The sequence below is a fragment of the Prosopis cineraria genome, unplaced genomic scaffold (genome assembly GCF_029017545.1).
Source record: "Prosopis cineraria cultivar Desert tree isolate PC_DT_omini unplaced genomic scaffold, ASM2901754v1 PC4, whole genome shotgun sequence".
Taxonomy (NCBI): Eukaryota; Viridiplantae; Streptophyta; class Magnoliopsida; order Fabales; family Fabaceae; genus Prosopis; species Prosopis cineraria.
Window position 1 is genome coordinate 26,505,205 of NW_026555335.1, and position 22,204 is coordinate 26,527,408.

General features: G+C 29.7%; 1 protein-coding gene across 1 annotated transcript; it reads left to right on the plus strand.

Annotated features, from left to right (window-relative positions):
• The first annotated feature begins 9,501 nt into the window (after positions 1-9,501).
• LOC129307888 (protein PGR-like) lies at positions 9,502-18,176 on the plus strand. Its single transcript, XM_054948828.1, has 5 exons — positions 9,502-9,835; positions 9,956-10,069; positions 17,279-17,501; positions 17,600-17,848; positions 17,951-18,176. Exons 1-5 carry the CDS (start codon positions 9,678-9,680, stop codon positions 18,080-18,082), a joined length of 876 nt encoding a protein of 291 aa, XP_054804803.1. The 5' UTR covers positions 9,502-9,677; the 3' UTR covers positions 18,083-18,176.
• Positions 18,177-22,204: the final 4,028 nt, after the last annotated feature.

Genomic DNA, 22,204 nt, shown 5'->3' on the forward strand with positions numbered 1-22,204 from the left:
TTCCATTATAATTACCACTTTACCCTCGGTTAACAGCTAATCATGAGATTAAGAAATTCATGTTTATGCAGTAACTTACTTAGAGAAAACATTTTAAAAATTATTTCAATTTATAATCAAATCCTTTTGATTCTAAAACTTGCTAAAACATGCAATTCCAAACATAACGACGATTTCAATTGCAAATTACACTGGTATTTACTCAGAAATAGTTAAACTAATTAATAGATATAATAAATTATCCAATTACTTCTACCCTTCCGTACTTAGAAAGGTTACCCATGACATTATACTCTTTCTCAAATTCATTTCTTGCTAAACAACATACAATTATGCCATTCTACACAAACTAGCACTATAAGTCACTTATCGAACTGACTAAAAGTACTAATTGTCTCGTTAAGCATCCAAATACTTTTATTTCCCTATCTTAAATACTTATTCTCCTATTGAATCCTGTTACCACTTTTATCCACCCTAACACACTTCTTACCCAACTTTCACCCTTTATAACTTGTCATTTTAAGCTAAATTAAGCTTACAACTTCAAAGCTTAACCATTAACTTTCAAACTAGTTATAAAACCTTAATTTAACTTTGAGGAGTCTTTTTATTACAAAAGCGTAAGAAAATAATTGTTTAAAACTCCCAAATTCAATTTATCTATAATTCAAACTAAGAGAAGTTAGTATAGAATAGGATTTTACGATAGTACGAAACTTATTAGGCAAGCAACAGGTTAGAAATATCTCCCACTTGGCTATAAATATTTGCCCTAGCAAAGCACACATCCACCTCCTCTCCATCGTGCTTATTTTCCCCTTTTCTTCAGTTTTGCAAGCTGACTCACGTATCTAGAGTCAAATTTATGTGTCATATGCCATGACTCATGCAACGTATGCTATGGCATATGGCACAATGAAGAAAATCTTACCGTACTCGCACACTTCACTCGAAAATGATGTTCTTTCATTTGATTTTGTCCATTCAACAACTCAAAGAGTCAAAACACAAACTCGCTATCCAAAATTTTGATTATCTAATTAATCCACTAAATTATTAATTTACCCTTTAATTAGTAATTATTTTTTCAGATTAAAATTTCAGGATGATATATCCAAGCTCACACTTAAAATAATGGATGTTTGTATCATTTTAACAGTTAAAGCTAAATTGCCCTATGTTTAATTATTTATGGTTCAAAATATACCAAAGACAAGTTTAAGATTTAAATTGCCCCTGACCTATAGTTTAGAGTTTAAATTTTCATCTAATCCATAATAAAATCTTCGTGGTGAGGATTTTATTAATAGACATTAGGACCAAATTTATGATGGAGGTGAGGATGCCCTAAATTTGATCATTCAGGCTTCAAAATGTACTAATTACTAGTATAGGGTTCAAATCATCTCTGGGTTATATTAGGCATTATATAAAATTAAGTGGCTTAAAGGATCTTAGATGCAATTCTCCATAAATTCCTGTTAGCTCAGGGGGTTTATAGTTTGTTTGACATATAAAGATTTGAAATTAAAACATTTTTGTTCTCAGGAAAATAACAAACAACATGAAGCAAAATAATTAATTAAATCTTATATAAATAAAGTATATAATTAAAAGAGTAAATTAGCTCAATAGCCTCAAAAAATACAACTCTTATAAATTATAGATGAGATTTTTAAATATTTTAGAATATAGTTCATTTATAAAATTAATTAGATGTGTTTTATCCTCAGAATAAATATATTATTAAAACACAATATATTGTGTGTTTACAATCGTTCTTTCATCACAGATGAGGAAAGTCTCATACGCCAATGCTTTTCTTCTCTTTCCTCTTTATTTTCCCTAGGTATATTACGAAGTTAAAATTTGACATTGAAGACTAAACTCTATTATCAGATTCCACATTCTACATTGCGTAGTTCAAGATCTGAATTGAAGTTATGTTGTATTCTGTTTTTTAGAAGTTGAAGAGTATTATTTATCATCGAATTTTCATCATCTTCATTTATTTGGCTAATATCTTCATTGAATCAATAAATCATTTATTCATAATATATTATTTGTTATCATTAATCATGAAATTTGTTCGAATTACTAAAAAAATACATATTATTCTCTCATTGTTCATGAATTTTTATTTTATTATTTTAGGTATTTGATTTTTTGTGATAAGCTAAGGTTTCTAAAATTTTTTACAAACCTAGTTTGATCTATTTTGGGCAAAATAATTATCTTATTTTCATGTTTTTGATTTATGAACTATTGTATATCACTAATATACTCTTGCAAATCAACGTAACTAAAGAATTAGACCATATTTGTTTATCATTGATATCTAGATATATATCAATGATGTAGTATCGCATATCAATAATATGAAAAACACATAATCATTTGGCCAACACGGATTAAATGCAGTTTGTAAAAAATTCTGTAGCTTTGTTTCCCCACTTGTGTGCTCCATTTTGTCGAGTACTGTTGATGTCTCTTGCCTCGCGTTTGTCTCTCACTTTCATGATTGTTGCTCACTCATACTTCTATGCTTTTTTCTATCTTCGAGTTTGATCTACTTGTTTCTTCCATTATGACTGTAGCTTGCATTTGTCTCTCTTATTCACTCATTTCTTATGTCTTAAGTTTGCTTAGTATTTGTAAAAAATAGAGTGTTATAATTTTAAAAGGATAGTTTTGTAAATTTATATCAACTAAATATTAAAAAAGTCATTTTTAAAATTTAAGAAAGAATAGGCTATTTTTACTTGGTCTTAAGATATGGATTATGTGTGTAAAAGCTCCTAATTAAAACTGATACAGTTGAATAAAGCCAATAGATAATATAATAAATATTATATAATAAATCTACATCTACAATCTACAATATGAAGTAATTGTGGTTGAATATCATAGCATGGTATATCTACAGTGCAATCTGAAAATTTTTTATTTTTTAAAAATTTAAAAATACATTTTACTTTTTAATATATATATATATATATAGAGTAGAGAAAATCACAACTAAGGACTCTTGAAGAAACATATTCATAATTAAAGACCAATAAATTTTAATTCAACATTGCAATCTCTAGGGTCCTAACTATAATTAATTATTATTGTAAAAATATGTAATTGCCCCTAGCTGTATTCTAGATAAATTATAAGAAAATTATTTTTAGAGAATTACATACAGGTCTCACATAAGAAAATTAATTACTATAAAATGTATTAATATTTAGAGTATTAATTTTATTATTTTTCTCAATTTTAATTTTTATTTATCCCTCTAGTGTGCCATGAAGTTTCAAACTTTTAGTAGGGTTCTTCTTATTTTTCTTTTGGGTTAAGGGGGTGTAGTGAAATTCTTTCTAAATAAATACTCCATAAATAAATAAAATAAATAATAAATAATAGGAAAAATGACAATTAGAGACCTATAAGAATATTAATTATAATTACATATCTTGAATTATTGGAATCCTAATAATAAAAGATGATTCTTGTTTATAATAAAGTATATTTTGTTGATTCACTTAAATTCACAATTGAATTTTATAAATTTTAACTCATGTTACAAAAATTCTCAAGTATTTTTTTTATATTTTTTTAAATAATTTATCTATATATTGACATAAAAAAATTATAAGTGACTAGTTTATAATTCACAACTGACTTTTATAAATTACCAACTAACTTTACAAATAATTTCAAATGTATTTTGTAAATTTTTCAAGTGTTTTATTAAAAAATTACAAGTAATTAACTTGTAGTTATGAGTAAATTTCAAATTAACGTTATAAATAATTTTAAATATATTCTATTAATTTTTCAAGTAATTTATTTATATATTGATAGTAAAAAATTAAAATTTATAACTCATTTTTGTGAATTTTTAACTAATATTATAAATAATTTTAAATATATTTTGATGATTTTTTAAATAATTATTAATATTTTTTCAATTACAAGTACGTATTAGAATATTATTAAAATTTTAATTATTTAAAACTTCAAATTATAATTAATATTTTTGTGGATCTCTGGATAATATAATTTTGTTTTTGGTAGAACCTAAATATAATAATATAAGGAGAATCACAGACATGGCCCTCAGAAGTAACAAATTCACAGACAAGACTCAATTGAATCTAATATTTCACTGTAGGTTGAAGGTTTTCATTTGCAATTTTCTTTGTCACTGGAATGACCATATTACCCTTGTTTGAATCAAGAATCAGTGAGCGAAGTAGCCGCAGTTCGACTGCTCCTTCCTTCTCTTCTTCCTTCCTCACTCTTCCAAGTCTCAGCAATCTCTTTGGCTCCCTCTTTCACGGTCTCCCGTGACCGGGATAAATGACTCCAACACCAGCACACGAGTCCAAGCCAAATCATTATTGTTGTTCTTCTCGGTCTTATAGCTCCTCTTTTCTGGAAACACCATCGATATCGTTTCCAATACGAACTTTGGCGGATCGACACAGTCGGCGAAAGCCACAGGCATCTGATGTCTGAGAGCCCTTAGAGCCTCCAATTCTTCTTCTCTCCAACGATGAAACCCCAGAATCCCGAGGCCTGGACCCATTGATCGGTTAAGGGCTGGTCAACTGCGGCGAAGGAAACGAGATTAGAATCGAAAATAAAGGCTGGCCCTGTGAATCAAGCTTGTAGGTCCAATTTAAATAAAAGATCGAGCTTTAAAATTATTTTTTTAAAAGAATTAGATTTGAGAGTCTAGATCTGATAAGTCTTATAAAAAAGAGTTCGAACCCAGGCGACCCTCCAAACCCTAATAAACCTAGTTATTATATATATATATATATATACATATACATATGTTTAATTGATAATGACATAATTTAATTAATATTTATTTTAGGTGATCAAGAAGAAGTTGTAAAGGTAAATTGACATTGAATTTTCACCTCAATTTTCAATAAGTACACTTACATTCGAGGGATCTAATATTTTATTTGTAAATGATGAGGATAAAAAAGATATTGGTTTTGATTGATGAATGTGTGTTATGTAGATTTCTAAATATATTATTTAATTTTTAAAATATTGGGTGGATTTTAATTTTTTTTAATTTTAAAATATTTTAATTAATTTATAATTTTATTTTAATTTTTTAATTTTTTTTAAACAGGGCTTTCGGGCCCAACTCTGAGCCCTTTACATAAGGATTGGGTCTCAAAAAAGAGTCTGAAAATGGATAATTGAACTTAAGGGTTGTGCCCTTAAGGACTAAGCTCGCCCGTATTCCCAATTATAGATGAGATGAGATTGATCATTGGCAGGAGCACACCCACATGCACAGAGAACTTCCTTCCCTTGTTTGTGTTTATATGGGTTTAATATATCTAAAGTTCACTACACCTAGATGAAATATTTACACACATGCACATTGTAACATCTCAATTTATATTTTAATAGTTAATTTGGGTTAATAGAAATTTTGAAAAAAATATTTAGAGGTAAGCAAATTAGAAGGAGATGATTGTTAAATCTAATTAGGATATAATTCTAAATTAAAATTTAAAAAAATAATAATTAATTAATTAATTAAAAAAATATTAAATTATTATATTATTATTAAAAAAAAGAAAATGTATAAAGAAAGAAAGAAGAAGAAGGAGAAGAAGAAATCGTGCTTTCGGTGCTCTCCCACGGCAATCATGACACATATATATATAATAATAAAAAAAGAAGAGAGAGGAAAGAGGGAAAAAAAAACATGTAGGACCCGCAGTATTTTTTTTATAAAACCACCCTCCTTCCTTCGTTTCTTCATTTCATCCTTGTACGCGAACTGAGGCAGAGAGCGAGCGAGAGAGCTAGCGACATTGATGGAGAGGTTGACTGATTTAAAAGGTGAAGCTCCATAATAGGATACTTCGTATGAGATTTTAAGTATTCTAAAAATAGGTAAGTGTTCTAAACATTTTTCTTAGTCATATTTTCTTTTTGGTTTCTGATTTTGTGGTGGTAGAAAATTTAGGATTTGGAAGAGGGATGAATTTATGTTGAATAAATATGGTTTTGAGGTTGTTAGTAGTGTAATAAATATTTTAGAGTATTATTTTGTTGATAGAATTGGAATTTGATGCATTTGAGTTTATCCCTAGATTTTTATGGGTAGATTTTTGGTTAAATCTGAAATATAAATTATTTGTTGATATTTAGATGATTATTTGAGATGAGAAATAAATTATTATGGCTATAGAATAATGATTCTAGGCTTGAAATCAAGTTTGCAATTTTTGAGTATTTTTATGTGCGAATTTTTGGAATAAAAAGAGAAATTTTGATATTAGAAAAATATTTGAATGAAATTATTGTGAAGGAGATTATTGAACCAAGTAGATAGGTTCAAATACATGAAATTAAATTATAGAATTCAAGAGACTAAGACTAATTTTAAAATAAATAAATAAATAAATAAATATAAAATAAAATAAAATAAATACTTAGGTGTTAGAGTATGAGTAAAAATTGTGTTAATAATATTATTGACACATTGGGATATGATCAATTGTAGATTAATTTTCTTTTGACACCATTCAAGCTTTGAAAAGCTTTGGAAGTGTTGTAACTTGAGGGTTAACCTTTGACCTCTTAAAGGTTGAGGTAACCGTGGAAAATCTATTTTATGCATTTGTATATTAATTAATTAATTATGTTGGTGAAACAAAAGAATATATATATATATATATATTTAAATTTGAAATAGTTGTTTGTAATGCATGTGGCTTTGTTGAGACCTTATAATTTGTGACCAAGTTAAGTAATGAGATTGATGTTGATGATGATGTGCACAATCTTGACTATAAATTATGAATCATACATATGAGTTTTTAAAATGTATTTTTTTTATTAGTATGATCATATGGCGGGAGTTTACCTTAGTGAAGGAGTTAGCGATTACACAAAATCCATATGGTACTTGGCTATTAACCAATAATCCTAGGGGTTATAGCCGCTACTTACCTTATAAGTATTGTAGCATTGTTCCTATTAAGGGACTTGACCCTACTGGCCTACCTGGAGTTTTGGGTAGAGCTAGTTTTGGGTATGACACCCCATGGTGTGTGATTTGGGGGAAACCATGTTCATAAGTGAGTAAGGTAACCCTGACCCAGAAGCCCCTCATGATATGATTAAGGCTTTGGGTAGTCTCACCACATGGATGATCCCTTCCGGTTGTTGGCCCACGGATTTCATGTCAGAGGAAATAAGGGGGGATATAAGGAAGAGATTGATTATGCATATTATTATTATCATGCCATTTGAGTGATTGATGGCTATGTTGAGAATATGATTATAATTGTAGAAATGAAAACATGTAGTAATTATGCGAATAATGTATATGTGGCTAGTTGTGCAAATTTTATACTTGACTTTATTCTTGAAATTATTCACATGAGTTAAATGTTAATGTGATTAACATGTTATTAATGTGATTGTTTGAATGGTCACCTTGATAAATTTATTGGTAACTGCATTCATGATTAATTATCATGCATTTATATAACTTAGATATACCTTGATTACTGAGTGGTTGTACTCACCCTCTTTTTTAACATATTACAAGAGCTAGCTCGTCTGAGAAGAACAGAGGAAAGGAGCATTAGGCCAAGTGATAATAATCACTTCTGTAGGCCTCTCTCCTTTTATTTGATATGTGTATTTAGTTTATGATATTGCCATCTAGGATAATATATTTTTGATCCGCTTGCATTATGGTTTTTGTGTTGGGAAAAATGTATTTTGGGCCCTGGGGAATGTGGTTTGATGCTTGTGCTATAATTACGGGCCAAAATATTTGTGCAGGTAAAAATAGTTATTATCATGCTTCCGCATATGTTTAATTAAATGATATGAGTTCTTAAAATATTTTAAAGACTTGCGATCCCTTTATATTAAATAGTTTGTAAAAAAAAAATACATGTTAAGAATTCATTTAAGTTAATCTCATAATGAATAATCCATTTGGGTTAGTTCTTGATTAACCATGATTAGTGTGATGATTAAGTCTTAATTTAGGACGCCCTTTTACACACATAATGTTCCCTCTTATTTTACTTATAAAGTAAAAAAAAAGTTTTTTGTTCTCTTAATCAGTTATGTTATTAAATTTTTATTATAATTTTTATTATAATTTATTAAATATTGGTGAGAGAAATATGTTATTAAAGCATATGTATTTAATTTTTAAATAAAATTAGTGAATTTTTAATTTTTTTATTTTAATGAAACATGTTAAAAGTGGTTTATAAGTAAGAATAAAATTATGTACTCTTATTAATTACAGTGTTATATGTACTCTTATTAATATATTTTAAGTAAGAATAAACCATATATTTGATTACTTTATTAAAATATTTTCATTTTTAAAATTATCACTTCAATGGTAATAATTTAGGAAGCCTTTGTTGTTAGATTACTTGTATTAGACTTGAGAGTTATTTGTTCATCAAATATATTGAAAGTAACTTAGAAATTAGGACTTGTGAATGTTTTAACAAATTGTTATTGTTAATAATATTAACACATAACTATCATTAGTTTTAAAAATTTTATTTTATTTTTTAAAAAAGTAATTTTAAATAATATAAAAATCAAATTAACAATATATATGTGTACGTTGGGGGTGGGGGGGGGTTCCCGTCCCTGATCGTTGCCAAGCAAAACCGAACAAGAAAAGGAACTTGTTCTGTGAAATGAAATTTATTTACTCTGGTTTTTTTCAAACAGTAGTGGTTAGTTTTTACTTTCCTCAGCTGTCAACCATAGTGGGTGTATTTGGGGTCATCAAATCAAAACTATACCAAATGTAATTTTCGAAGTTGTTCTGGTTTGTTCCTGACCTTTATTGAACATATGGCACCTTTTGACTTCTTTAGTTCTATCCTTTTATTGCATGGATTTCAAGAATGTGATTTCCTTTGGATTGCTAGTGCACGTTGTTCTTGGCAAGCAAAAGAGAGAACTTCTTTTGTGAAATCAAATTTTGCAAGAGAGAAGAAAGAGGAAAAAACCGAAGACGAGTGAAGCTGCCACTGCCATGCTGTGTTTCAGGGGAAAAAACATAGAGCAATACAGGAGAAGATGGTGGGAGCCGTTTCGTCGGATGATGACGCTAATTTTGTATAGAGAAACATATTAAATTAATTTATGTTTTCTTTTTAAATTTTTGTTTTTAAAAAACAGTAACGTAGACGGTGAAAGAATGGATTAGTGGTGGTGGAACGAAGATTATGGAACTCGTCGCAGCTGGACTGAGCTAGCTCGGTCAATTCGCTGGGGTCGGGGATGGACCCCATACTGGGTGAACTGTAGTCATTTTGCGTGTTTTCAAGTGAGGGTAATATGGTCATTTCAGTGAGGAATATAATTACAAATGAGGCCCGTAGAATATCAGATTTAATTGGGCCTTGGGTGTGAATTTGTCATTTTGAGGGCCTTGCCTGTGATTCTCCCGATAATATAACCTTGGCACCGGGCTTTGGGGAGTGGGACTCGCGAGAAATCTCGCAGGTGCAGCAGCAGCATAGCGAATGAATGAAAGATAAGTATTGTGTTAGTCAATAATCGATGGTCACGAGGGTTTCAGGCTTTGGCAACGCCATAGCTCCAAATCCCTTCACAATATTCTTCTTCTTTGCTAATTGCTAGTGATGAAGGACATGGAATCTACTAAATGGCTCCAACCATCAATCGCCATCTTCCTCTCATTCTTGATCGCCACTCGTGCTTACAAAAGAAAGTCTCTCAGCCTTTCTGGGGCGATTTCGGGTTTCGTCGTTATGGCCATTCACATTTCCATTGGATACAGGTCCTTCTTCACTTCTTTTACTTTTTTATGTGGCTTTTTGCTTTTTTGGGTTTCATCTGGCGTAGATTTAACGTCTTCTTTTTCGTTCTTTCTTTCTTTCTTTTTTCTTTTTGGAAAAAGATTTGGGGCTATGCTGCTTGTGTTCTTTTTCACTTCGTCTAAGCTCACGAAGATGGGAGAAGATAAGAAGCGAAAAGTTGACCCTGAATTCAAAGAAGGCGGACAAAGGAATTGGTGTGTTGTTCTCTGTCTTCTCTCTCTCGGTTCAGTGTTAATGTGTTAATTGGTAGTGTTGCTGTATTGTTCTTGCTTAAGTTCAACTGCATTACTTTTACATCTCTCACAAGCAATGGCTTATTACAAAAACTGAGATATGTTTTTTTGTGAAAAATTGAGAAAAGATCTTTTACTCTCTTGTACTAAATCGTTTACTAGGGGTTCTTTGAAAAAAATAAATAACGATATTCATTTATTAGGGGCGGCCTATAGGAAGATGTGAATAGGGAGAATAGTTGCCTTCAAAACAAATGTCATGTGGGTCAGGGGAATTTATTCTCTTGGTCTCACGGGGTTGTTAAACCTTAAACTCAGTTGCTACTTGCTGGCCTAATTTATTAGGAGAAGCCATATTTTTCCTTGACCTAAATTTTAACTTCAAAACTGGTACAGGAACTTCGAAATGCACCCAAAAAAAAAAAAAGGCAACAGAAAGAAAATCATAATCTTTGGACATAAATCAAAATGTTAATTTACTTTTAAAATTAACAAATCGAAACTGCTTCCTTCAATAATTTTCACATAATACTGCTGAGAATAGTGAAAATGAAAATAAAACACATGGCCTACTGCATTTGATGTTATTCTTGTCTTAAGTTCAAGCAGTACCTTTGTTACATTTTAAAATTCATTTAAAGAGTAAATCATAGTTCTAGGGTGTAAAATGTAGTTTCCCCTAACGAATGGCTTTCAACCAAATACTACCACAACCACAACAATAACAAACTTTATACCATTAGGTAGGGTTGATCATAGGGATTGTACGACGTCATTGTACTCTATTATTTACTAAGTTTTTAGGAAAGTTGTTAATTGATAAATCATAGTCAACAACTTCCATAAATGTTTTCTTTAACCTTCTTCTATTCAAAATTATTCATTTTACTTTCCTCATTGGTGCCTCTTACAGTCTTCTTTATATATGTTTAAATCATCTCAAATGATTTTCAACCATTTTTCCCCTCAATAGATGTTATGACTATTTTTTTTTCGTATATGCTCACACATTTATTTTAACATTCTCATCTCTACTACTACAATTTTATGTTGTTGTCTTGTTAAAGCCTAGCATTCACTATCATATAACATAAGTGATCTTATAGCAGTTTAATAAAACTTCCCTTCAAATTTATTAGGTACCTTGCAATCACAAGTAATTTCTTTAGCCTTTTTTCAATTAAATCACCTAGCTTGTATTCTATGTGCAACATCCCCATCAACTAACCCATTAGGTTAAATAATAACTTCTAAATATCTAAACATTTTCACTTAAAGTGTAATCTAATTTTTCAATTTCATTTTCAAATTATTGCTGACCGACCATTTATCAAAATTACAATAAAATATTCTTTCTTGTTCCTACTAAGATGGAAACTTTTTGACTTCAATATTCTTCTCCATAATTTAACTTTATAGTTAAGCTATTCTCTTATTTCCACAATAAAAAACTATATCATTCGCAAAAAGTATGCATTCGGGGATTTTCTCTTGGTTATACTTAGTCAAAATATTTAAGATTAGGTCAAACAAATAAGGATTCAAAGATGATTTCTGACGTAGTTCAATCCTTATAGGTAAGTCCTTTGTTTCATTATCTGACATTCTTATACTAGTTGTTACCCTTTCACACATATTTTGTATAGCTTTAATATAGGCAACTTGGACTCCAATCTTTTCCAAGGGTTAGCAAAGTATTTTTTTTTTTTTTTTTTTTTGGTACGTGATCATAAACTTTTTTCAAATCAATGAAAACTATATGTAAATTTTACCTTTGCATTGATACTTTTCTATTAATTCCCTTAGTAGATAAATAGCTTTTGCAGTCACCATACTTGGCATGAAGCCAAATTAATTCTCAGAAATGCTAGTCTCCAATCTCAACATATGCTCAATCATTCTTTCCTACAATTTCATGATATGACTCATAAGTTTACTCTTTTTGTAATTAGTACAATTTTAAATATCTTGTTTATTTTTGTAAATGGGAATTAAGGTGCTTTTCCTCCAATTATTAGGCATTTTCTTGGACTATAAGATCTCATAAATAACTTAGCTAGCCACTGTACCTTTTCTTACCTAAATATTTCATTCCTCAATAGAGATACAATTAGGCTCATTAGCTCTATCATTTTCCATTTTCTTTAGAGCTTCCTTTATGTCATTATTGCATATCTTTTGATAAAATGATAATTGTTGTTTTCTTTTATGAGTTATTAAATCCTATAAGTTACTAGATGAACCCCCTCCATCATTAAAAAGTTTGAAAAATTAAGTCTCATCTGTCTTTAATATCACCATCTATGACCAAAACTTTTCCCTCTTCATTTTTTATGCACCTTGTTTGTTCCAAATCTCTTAATTTTCTTTCATACTCTTAGCAATTTTATAAATTTTTTATTTTCCATCCTTTGTCCTAAAACCATTGTAAAACTCTTAAAATAGTTTAGAATGAGTTTCGCTCATAGCTTTTTTAGTTTCTTTCTTAGCCATACAATGCTTTTTCAATTTGATCATTATTGTACAAATGGATGACTTTAAAACACCCATTCTTATTTTTGACTTTTTACCGTACATTATCATTCCACTATTAAGATTCCTTATCTATTAGACCAAAATATTTTGATTCTTTCAAAACTTCTTTAACAATCTTTCTTACCTTCTTAGTCATATCCTTCCCCAAAATGCTAGTATTTCCTTGGGACTCCTAGATTTGTTCGACTAAAAGATTCCGCTTGAAAATTTCCCTCTCACCTTTTTACTACCACCATCTAATTTTTAGAATTATCACTTGTTAGTGTTTTTGATTTTTACTCGTGATATGCACATCAAGGACAATGACCTTGTGTTGTGTTGTTACGCCATCCTCAGGAATCCCCTTACAATTTTTATAGAGTGTTCTATTCATGTTCCTTACTAAAAGGAAATTAATTTGTAACCTTAAGGCTCCATTTTTGTAAGTGATAAGATGTTTGTCCCTCTTCTTTAAACAAGTGTTAACAATTTTGAAATCATATGCGAATGAGAAATCAAGAATAGATTGTCCTTCATGGTTTAGCTCCTCAAAACCAAAACCTCCATGCACCCTTGTATAGTTATTTGCTTCCCTTCTAACATGACCATTAAAGTCTTCTCCAATAAAGACCTTTTTATTTTGTGGTATGCATTGAATTACCCCTCCAAGTCTTCCCAAAACAATTTCTTAAGATTGGCTTTTGTCTCGGGTTGAGGTGCATGTGTGCTAATAATATTAATAGTCTCATATCCAACTACAATTTTTAAGGGAATAATTTTGTTCCCAATTTTGTTAACTTCTACCATGTTTTTCTTCTATTTTTTATCAACAATGATACCCACCTCATTCTATGTGCTTACTTTCCTTGTATATTAAAGTTTGAAACCTTAAACATCCTTAGCTTGTTTACTAGGCCATTTAGTTTCTTGTAGACACAAAACATTAATTTTTTATGAATCATAACTCTTACCACCTTCAAAGATTTACAATTCAAGGTCTCAACATTTCAAGTATTGAACCTAATCTTACTCATATGGATTAACTTCTTTAGCCGCTCTTGTTCGGAATAACATGATAGCCTTTGCTCATTTAACACTATATTAGAGGGCCAATGCAATGGCTTTAACTCATGTTACTGCATTCAAGCCATGCAACATGTTACTTACTGGCAATGACCTAGTATTGGCACGAAAGCATCTATTGTTCATATTTATGTGAGATTCAACAAAGTTTTACGTTAGCTATTGAAGGCCTAACACAACTTTCCTCTTTTACTGAGTTTAGGACCGGCTATAATCATAAATGGAGTTAATGGCTTTCAACCAAATAATCAGCTTATTTAGTTAAACAAGCTAAGTTTGAGACTTTTGATCCCTGGGTCACAGTGCTCACTATTGATGGCCATTTGAATAATTAAAAATCATACATGAAGTAACACATACAAATATATAAAACTGAAACAAAATCAAATGAAGTCTATTTCAATGGAAGCTGAAAACTTTGAGACATAGAAGCAAGAGCTGGACTAGGCAATAAAAAAGATGAGAATGTGAAAAGTACAGACAATTGATCCGGCTGAGGACATTTGAAATTTGTTTAATGCTTTCAAGGGGACTCAATGGCATTCCATGTGCTGAGAGGCCAAGTTGGAGCAAAATGGTCAAGGAATGACAGAGAGTACAGGTTTTTTTCTCACAAGATCTTTCGACAACACGTACCAAAAGCCACATTTCCTTATTAAATCATTATCCCTTTGGCTGTGGCAGGAAGAAACGATAGCCAATGAGAAAAATTTGCCATTCCTTGCTGTGGTGGACGCCATATCTGCCATTTTTATAGTGTATATAGCAGGCACCAAAGTAGAGCTGGAGGGATGTCTCCCTGTCTTCAAGGGTTTATTGCATATGTGTAACATCCTGATTTTTTTATATAATAAAGAAATTGTGGAATTTAGGTTTTGAGAAAAAAATAATAATAATAGGAATTTATATTTATTTGAGGTTATTTAGAAATAATATTATGGTTAGGTATTTAATTATGAATTTAAAAATTTAAATTTAAAACCACATAAGCAATATTTAGTTAAGATATAATACATAAATAATTTTTTTTATGTATGTGTTGAAAAAAAAAGAGAAGGTAGAAGGAACAAAAAAAAAGGGGGGGTGGAAGGTTGTTGTTTCTAAGTCCCACATTGGTTAGATGAGGGAAGAGAAGAGGTGCCTTCATGTATAAAAAGGAGGGGTGTGTGCATTAAGAAGCATGAGAGGTTAAGATGCATTTAGAGAAAATTATAACTTTTGGCCCAAAGGTTTGAATAATTAAATTCAAACCTAGTAGTTTTTTTAATATAATTTGGGACTCACAATCCCATTTTTATTATTTTTTCTCTCTTCCTCTCACGTGCTCGGCGTTTTCTCGCAAGGGGGGATTATTTTCTTTTCTTCTTCAGGTATGTTCTAACTTTCCTGTTTAGATTAGCATTTAAAAATTTATTTAATTACAAAATTAATTTTATAGTTATTTTTAAATAATATTAGCTTTTAGTGATATGATTATTTTGTAGGATAGAGTAAATATTTTGATTAGGATTTTTCTATAGGATAGTTAATCTGATATGATATGATTTTAAAAATATAGGTTAAAACTCTTAGGGATATAATAAATATTATAGAATATTTTCTTGAGGTTGAAACTCATGTTTAAGAATTTTTGAGTTAAAATCTAGATCTATATGGTTGAATTTATGTGGAATCTGAGATGTAGGGATAAACCTATGATTATTAAATATTTATTTAAGTATGAATAGGTATTTTTGAGGTTATAGAAAGGTGATTTGAGGCTTCAGGATAATTTTAAAATTTAATTTATTTTGGACGAATTTTTAGAATATAGAAGGATGAATTTGTGATACTAGAAGTGATTTGAGGATAAAAAAAAATAGTTTATTAGGGTACGAGAATTTTAGAAAAGAATTTGGAAAGTTAAATGAGGCATAAATCTTAAATTAGTGTTAATATATGGATTATAGATCTAAGACTTTCTAACTATTTAAATTAGAGTTATTTATTTTAATGTAAAATTAATATATAGTATTGTGAAATAATTATGTAGATTATATTAACAAAGATAATGGTGAAAAAAGGAGTTGTGAAGGGGAAAACTTGTTATTCAAGACACAAGGTAACCATTATTATGTGTTGTGATGAGTGTGTTTGTGAATGGTTATGTGTTGTTTTTGTTTGAAAAAATTATGAATTATTGAAAATAAAATACTGTATATACTTGTTTGAAATTATTGTCAAGTGGGTTAAAAATTTATTTTTGTTTATCATGATGAGATATTATTGTTCGGATATATTCCTTTTCCTGTTTGGATATTTGAATGATGCATGACTTGTCAGGGTATTTACTGTATGGTGTTAATGGGAATTTCTGTTCGGTTAATTATTACCACGTGGTAAGCTCTCATTGGACCCAATGAGTGGCGTGTCGCTTGGTCCAACTCACCTTTGGCCGGGTGATTTGGCGTCCGAGCATGTGTGTGAAAGGAGGATATAAGTTACAGTCATGCAATTAAATACTTGTTCGGTTTGTTGAAAATATTGTTCGGTTAAATGTTTTGTGTGCCCACTTAGCAATCGCATGATTAGTTTACATCCGCATGCATTATTACATATTAATTTTTGTTACTGGGACTTTTAAGTCTCATTCCCTGTGGTTAATATTTTTACAGGAGCGAATTCCGGCCGAGAAAGCACCAGAGGTGTAATTATGGTGTATGAGACACCATCTTTTACGTTGCCTCTTATTTTGGATTATACAATGTATCTTGTGCCAACTTAGGACATATCTTGTCTATGGAGCATGTAAACTCTAATCCTGTTTAGTAAATGCATTTATATGTCCAAGAGGATTATGTCTGTCCCTTTTGATTCATGATCTGATTTGAATAACATGCTATGAGGATCTTGACTGTTCCTCATGGTTCTTAATTTCTTTTGAGATATTTTAAGACCTGTGTATCTTTGTCTTGGATGATCATGGTAAGAAAATTTTTCTACATGATAATGGTTTTTTTTAATAATTTGTAAAAAATCGGTTTGTAAATTTGAGGGTGTTACAATATGGGCTTCTGGTTACATCTTTCCACACTGTGGTCGTGACAGCAAACATTGACAACACAAATGAGATAGTTCTTAATTTTTTAGGAGTTTAATTTATACATGTGCAAAGATACATACAACATATTTACAATTATGTTTGAATTTTTTATTTAAGTTTTGGCTTGAATTTGGGCTTGGTGTTTTTTGAGCGAAAAATTTGAGCGTATTAATGGGTGGCTCAACTTGATTACATAAAATTTGTTTTGGGCCTTGTCGTTTTGCAGGAAATCTCTTTAACCACTTTTATTTACTTTTTAAATTTATGGTATTTGAAATTCATAAAAGGAATTCATTCTATATTTTGGTCACTGCTACTTTCACAAACGTAAAAATATACAGAAGTAAATTATAGTTGGTGCTACTATTTATTTACTATCTGACCGAGCTCAAGAACCCTGTAGCCTGCAACTAACTCCATGCATATCTGCTATCAAATACAAGGCGTATGACGCTACTCCCTGACAATTTTCTTCTGCTTCTGTTTTTCAGGATACAAGTTATATCAAATAGTGGCATTGCCACAGTTTTGGTCATAATTGTATGGAAATTGACAGAAGGGCAAGATAAATGCTTAAATTCTAGAGACTCGGCTCTGATCACCTCTCTTATTGGTGGCATCATAGGCCATTATTCCTGCTGCAATGGAGACACTTGGTCTTCTGAGCTTGGAATTCTAAGTAAGGATCAACCTCGCCTAATCACAACCTTTAAGGTGTAGAATCTCTTGGCTGCAACTGTACATGCATTAATTTCTCTATATACTTTTATTTGGCTTCTTGTTTAATTTTAATACAAATGCATGATTATTAGCCTGTTCGGAGAGGTACAAATGGTGGTGTGACAAAAGCAGGACTTCTAGCAGCTGCAGCTGCAGGGATTGTCATTGGACTGTCGTTCGTTCTTCTGGGACTTCTAACAGTCAGATGTGATTCTGATGTGGCCCTTAAGCAACTACTGGTCATACCTATCTCCTCCCTGGCAGGCCTTGGTGGAAGTGTAATTGACTCCCTATTGGGTGCAACATTGCAATTCAGTGGATTCTGCACTGTTCGCAATAAGGTAAAATTAGTTTTGTCCGGAGCAAGTTAGCGTAGAGCACTCGTCCTATCTTTGGTTAGATGTTATATTTGTTATGTGAAAAATTTTCTACTTCATTCGCAGGTTGTTGGAAAGCGAGGACCAACAGTTAAAAAGATCTCTGGTCTCAGTATTCTTGACAATAATGCGGTGAACCTTGTCTCCATACTGTTGACCTCAATTTTAACTTCGATTGTTTGTTTGTACACCTTCTGAACTCATTGGTACGTATTGGGCTAGTATTCAATCATATATCTGGCAAGTAGTTGTTTATAACAAATCCCAAAATTCATGTGCTTCCCCACTTTAATTTTGTTGTTGGCCCTCTCAATCCTAAGATGGATTTGAAAGTAGGAACCTTGCACTTGAAAGGTTGTTTTAGTTTGAAATTATGTTGATCTCATCCTGATGAGTTTGACTGCGAAGACTAAAGTACTCATTTGACACTTTTTCACAGTTTCTCTTGCCTCAGATAATGTAATGTCTTTTTGATACGCTTATTATCTGCGGCTCCAATGCGGTTTGACTACATTGGATAAGTTTGTAGTTTTGAAACAAATTTATAGTTTGACTATTTTTACCACTTACCCTTTGGTTAGCTTGGTGTGTTAATCAATCATTTAACAAAGTCTTCAACAGATTTCATGACAAAATTTAAACTATGCAGAAATTATTATTCAGGTTTTGAAGTTAATTATGTCTAACATCTTTAAAAACTATTTTAAAATTTTCGGTCATTCATGCTATATATATTTAATTTAACATTTAAATTATAATTATCTTTCTAATTTTGTCTAATTTTGTTGTTGAGTTGGTACATTATGATGAGTTGGACATTACATGAGCCAAATGGCTATTAGTTTTTTTGCTTATTTAAATTTACCTTGACTGTTTATGTTTTGCTTTATGTTAAATCCTATAAGGTAAGATTTAGATATTTAGCCTTATATTTTAATGCACTTTTATCCAATTAAATAAAAAGTGAATTTTAAATTAGGAAGAGTGAAAGTTAGGTTCCCAAAAAGAATAAGTTATTTTTACAAAATGAATTATAAATGTCAATTTAAATAGTTACACATAAACATTTATGTTATAATCTAATTGTAATATTTATATTTAAATATTTTATGCAATTAAAACTCTTAAATCTGTAATAATTTGGATTGATATTTTCAATTTATTTTTAAAAAAATTTATTGGAGATTCAAGCTGTCATTAATTTATTTTTTTGAAATCTAATTGTCATTCTTTCTTTAAATTATTAATAATATTAATAATAAAAAATTGTTATTGAATAAATAATATATAAAAGATAATTTATCTTAATTTAATTAAAAAAGAGCACCTTAGTGTTGTAAGTTAGACGGTAGGATGTTTCATATAGAACCTTAAAGGGAGGGAAAACTATGAAGAAAAATATTTAAAATAATAAAAAAATATAAAATTTTTTTAATATTTCAAGCTGTAATTATTATATTTTTTAAAAAAATGTCTTTATTAAATAATTATTTTTTATTTATTTTAAATTTAAATATTTTATTATATAAAAATAAATATAAAAAGATAGTATTAATTTAAAAATAAAAAATATTTTATTAAGAGGTGATGTTGATTAAAAATATTTTATATTTTTAAATTGAAGTATATATGTCCTGCTTTTTTATTTACTGTAATTGATTTTTAATTTTAAGAAAAAAAGAAAAAAAAAAAAGAAAGAACAACGACGTAATATAATGCGGAAGTCTACAGCCAATCCAAACGCAAAAGAGTGAAAGTAGATGACACACGCAATGATGATTTGATGACAGGAAACCATAAAGCGAGGACAAAGCAATAATTACACGAGGAAATTAACTTTCGTAATTATTTGGCAGCAGCAATGACACTTAATCATCGAAGACGATGGGAAAACAATAGTAACAGCAATATCACTACTTTTTATCTTTTAATATGTTTTAAAAGCTTTTGCTTCAAAAAAAAAATGCTTAAAAGCAATACTAATATATGAATGCTGATTTAGTTGATAAAGATTTAACTTATATTCCTCCTTTTTTATATATAAAATATTTTTTAAAAATTTATTTTGTCTTTAAATATAAGAGTTGTCAATGATATTTTAAATAATTAGACAAATTGACCTTTTTTGTCTGAAAAATAAAATAGATCATTAATTATATATTTTTCTATCACGATCATGATATTAATTATGATAGTATTAGAGGTAAAATTAAAAAATTATTATGTTTTTATATGAGTTTAACTAAATAACAAATCTTTATTGTTATGTGGGATTCAGTTAAAAATATTTATACATAAGCATAGAGGAGAGTAACTTATAAAATTATATATTTAAATTTTACTATCGATATGAAATTTATTGATAGATGATTTGTAAGTATTGTAAGTGTTTGTTGAATTTAGAAATAATGTTATAACCTTGATGAGCTCCCGCCACTCAAGTTGCTTAATTTTTTTTTTTGATAAAAAGGTATTTAAAGAAAAAAAAAAAAGAAAAAGCAGCGCCATACATGTACAAATAACAAACCAACCAAAGCTAATCATGAAGGTTAGTTCAATTAGTGTGAGTTCAGTTCACATAGTAATAAAGTTTAAGTTTGAATTTCGCTGCAACACAGAGAGTTTAGGGCTTATATTTATAAGGATTGATGAAAACTACTATATGTTTATGAAATACTTTTACATTATGATAATTTTCAAAATCAACTCTCCTAATTTTTTATAAAAATGTAAAAATATATTCTCTAGTTTTGATATGATAAATTTAGAGAAGTTTTTTATTTTTTATTTGTGTTTAATAGGATTAAGTTACCCTAAAAGATTAAAATAAAATGTTTGAAGGCTTAACTCAACCAATTTCGTGTTTTTCATGGTTGCCTTCCTCAATTTTGAAATTCTCTTATAATTTTCGAAACTCTCTTCTGAAGTTTTCTAAACTTTGTGCATTCAAAATCCTAATTCCAATATAATCTTCAATAGGCGTTTTGATTCCATCTTGATTCTCTCAATCTCTCAGATTCAAATGTTTGATTCCAAGACTTGGTTTTAACCAGATTTGTTGAATCCTGATTTTGATAATTATAAAATAAAAAAGTGTTTAGTTTGTAGATGATTATGTGTATTTGAAAACTTAAGAAACTTAGAACTGTAAGTTTAATCTCTAACTCTTATCCTAACTATATCCTTTCATTCTCATCTTTTTCTCATAGAAGCTTTGCGATAAGTATTTGATTTATCTCAGTTCATTTTGAACAAGATCATTTTGTGCTTGAAAAACATTAAAATTTTAATGCTGAGTGTTTTTTTATTCAGACCAGCATGTATTGGTTCATACTAGTATGAAGGGTCTTATACGCCTATCTCCAAGGTCATATTGCAATGAAAAGTCTTTTGTCCATTCAAGAGTTTCATATTAGTATCATTGTTTTTCATATTGGTATCAACAGCTTGATACCCTTATTTTCTACTTCATATCGATATGTATCTTAATCATTTTAATTCTTGTTTCATACTGGTACCAATGTGCTTTATACCCGTATGAAGTTCCATACCCCCATGAAACTTCTTTATACACGAATGAAATGTATCCAAACATCGTCTTTTACAATGTTTACTTCGGTAGAAGTTACTTAATACTTGTATGAGTCTCATTCTCTCTCATAGTCATACATCCATATTCATATCGGTACCAAACACTTCCTACCGGTATCAACTTGAAGATTTTTACTTTGTTTTTCATATACAGAACAAAGCATCCTTTCTTAACTCATATCTCATTCAAACATCATTTCTTTTAGTTCCTTTCTATTGTAATCTTTATCCTACCTTTATAAAATACTTCTAACACAAACATAGGTTTAATTTAACATGCTATCATATCTTGATATTTTCTCATACTAGCATCAAGTTTATCCTTCTAGTATCAATCCTTTCTACTATCCTTCTAGTTAAATCCTTTCTACTTTTTGTTAAAGCATTTAATTCATATAGCCATTATTTTCCTTGAGGTACCAACAACACATAAACCCATCAGAAAGCACTATTTTATTGCCTCATGTAACATCTTGGAATTTTAATCTGAGAAACTAATTACTAATTAAAGGATAAATTAGTCATTTAGTGGATTAATTAGATAATTAAGATTTTGGATGGCAATTTGAGGTTCTGACTCTTTGAATTGTTGGATGTATAGGATCGGGTGTGAAAGATCAACATTCCAGCGTGAACCATGCAAGTATGGTGAAATTTTCCTCACGTGTCACATGCCGTGGCACATAGCACAGAAATCTGATTAACAAGGATGTGACTCAGCTCATGGAA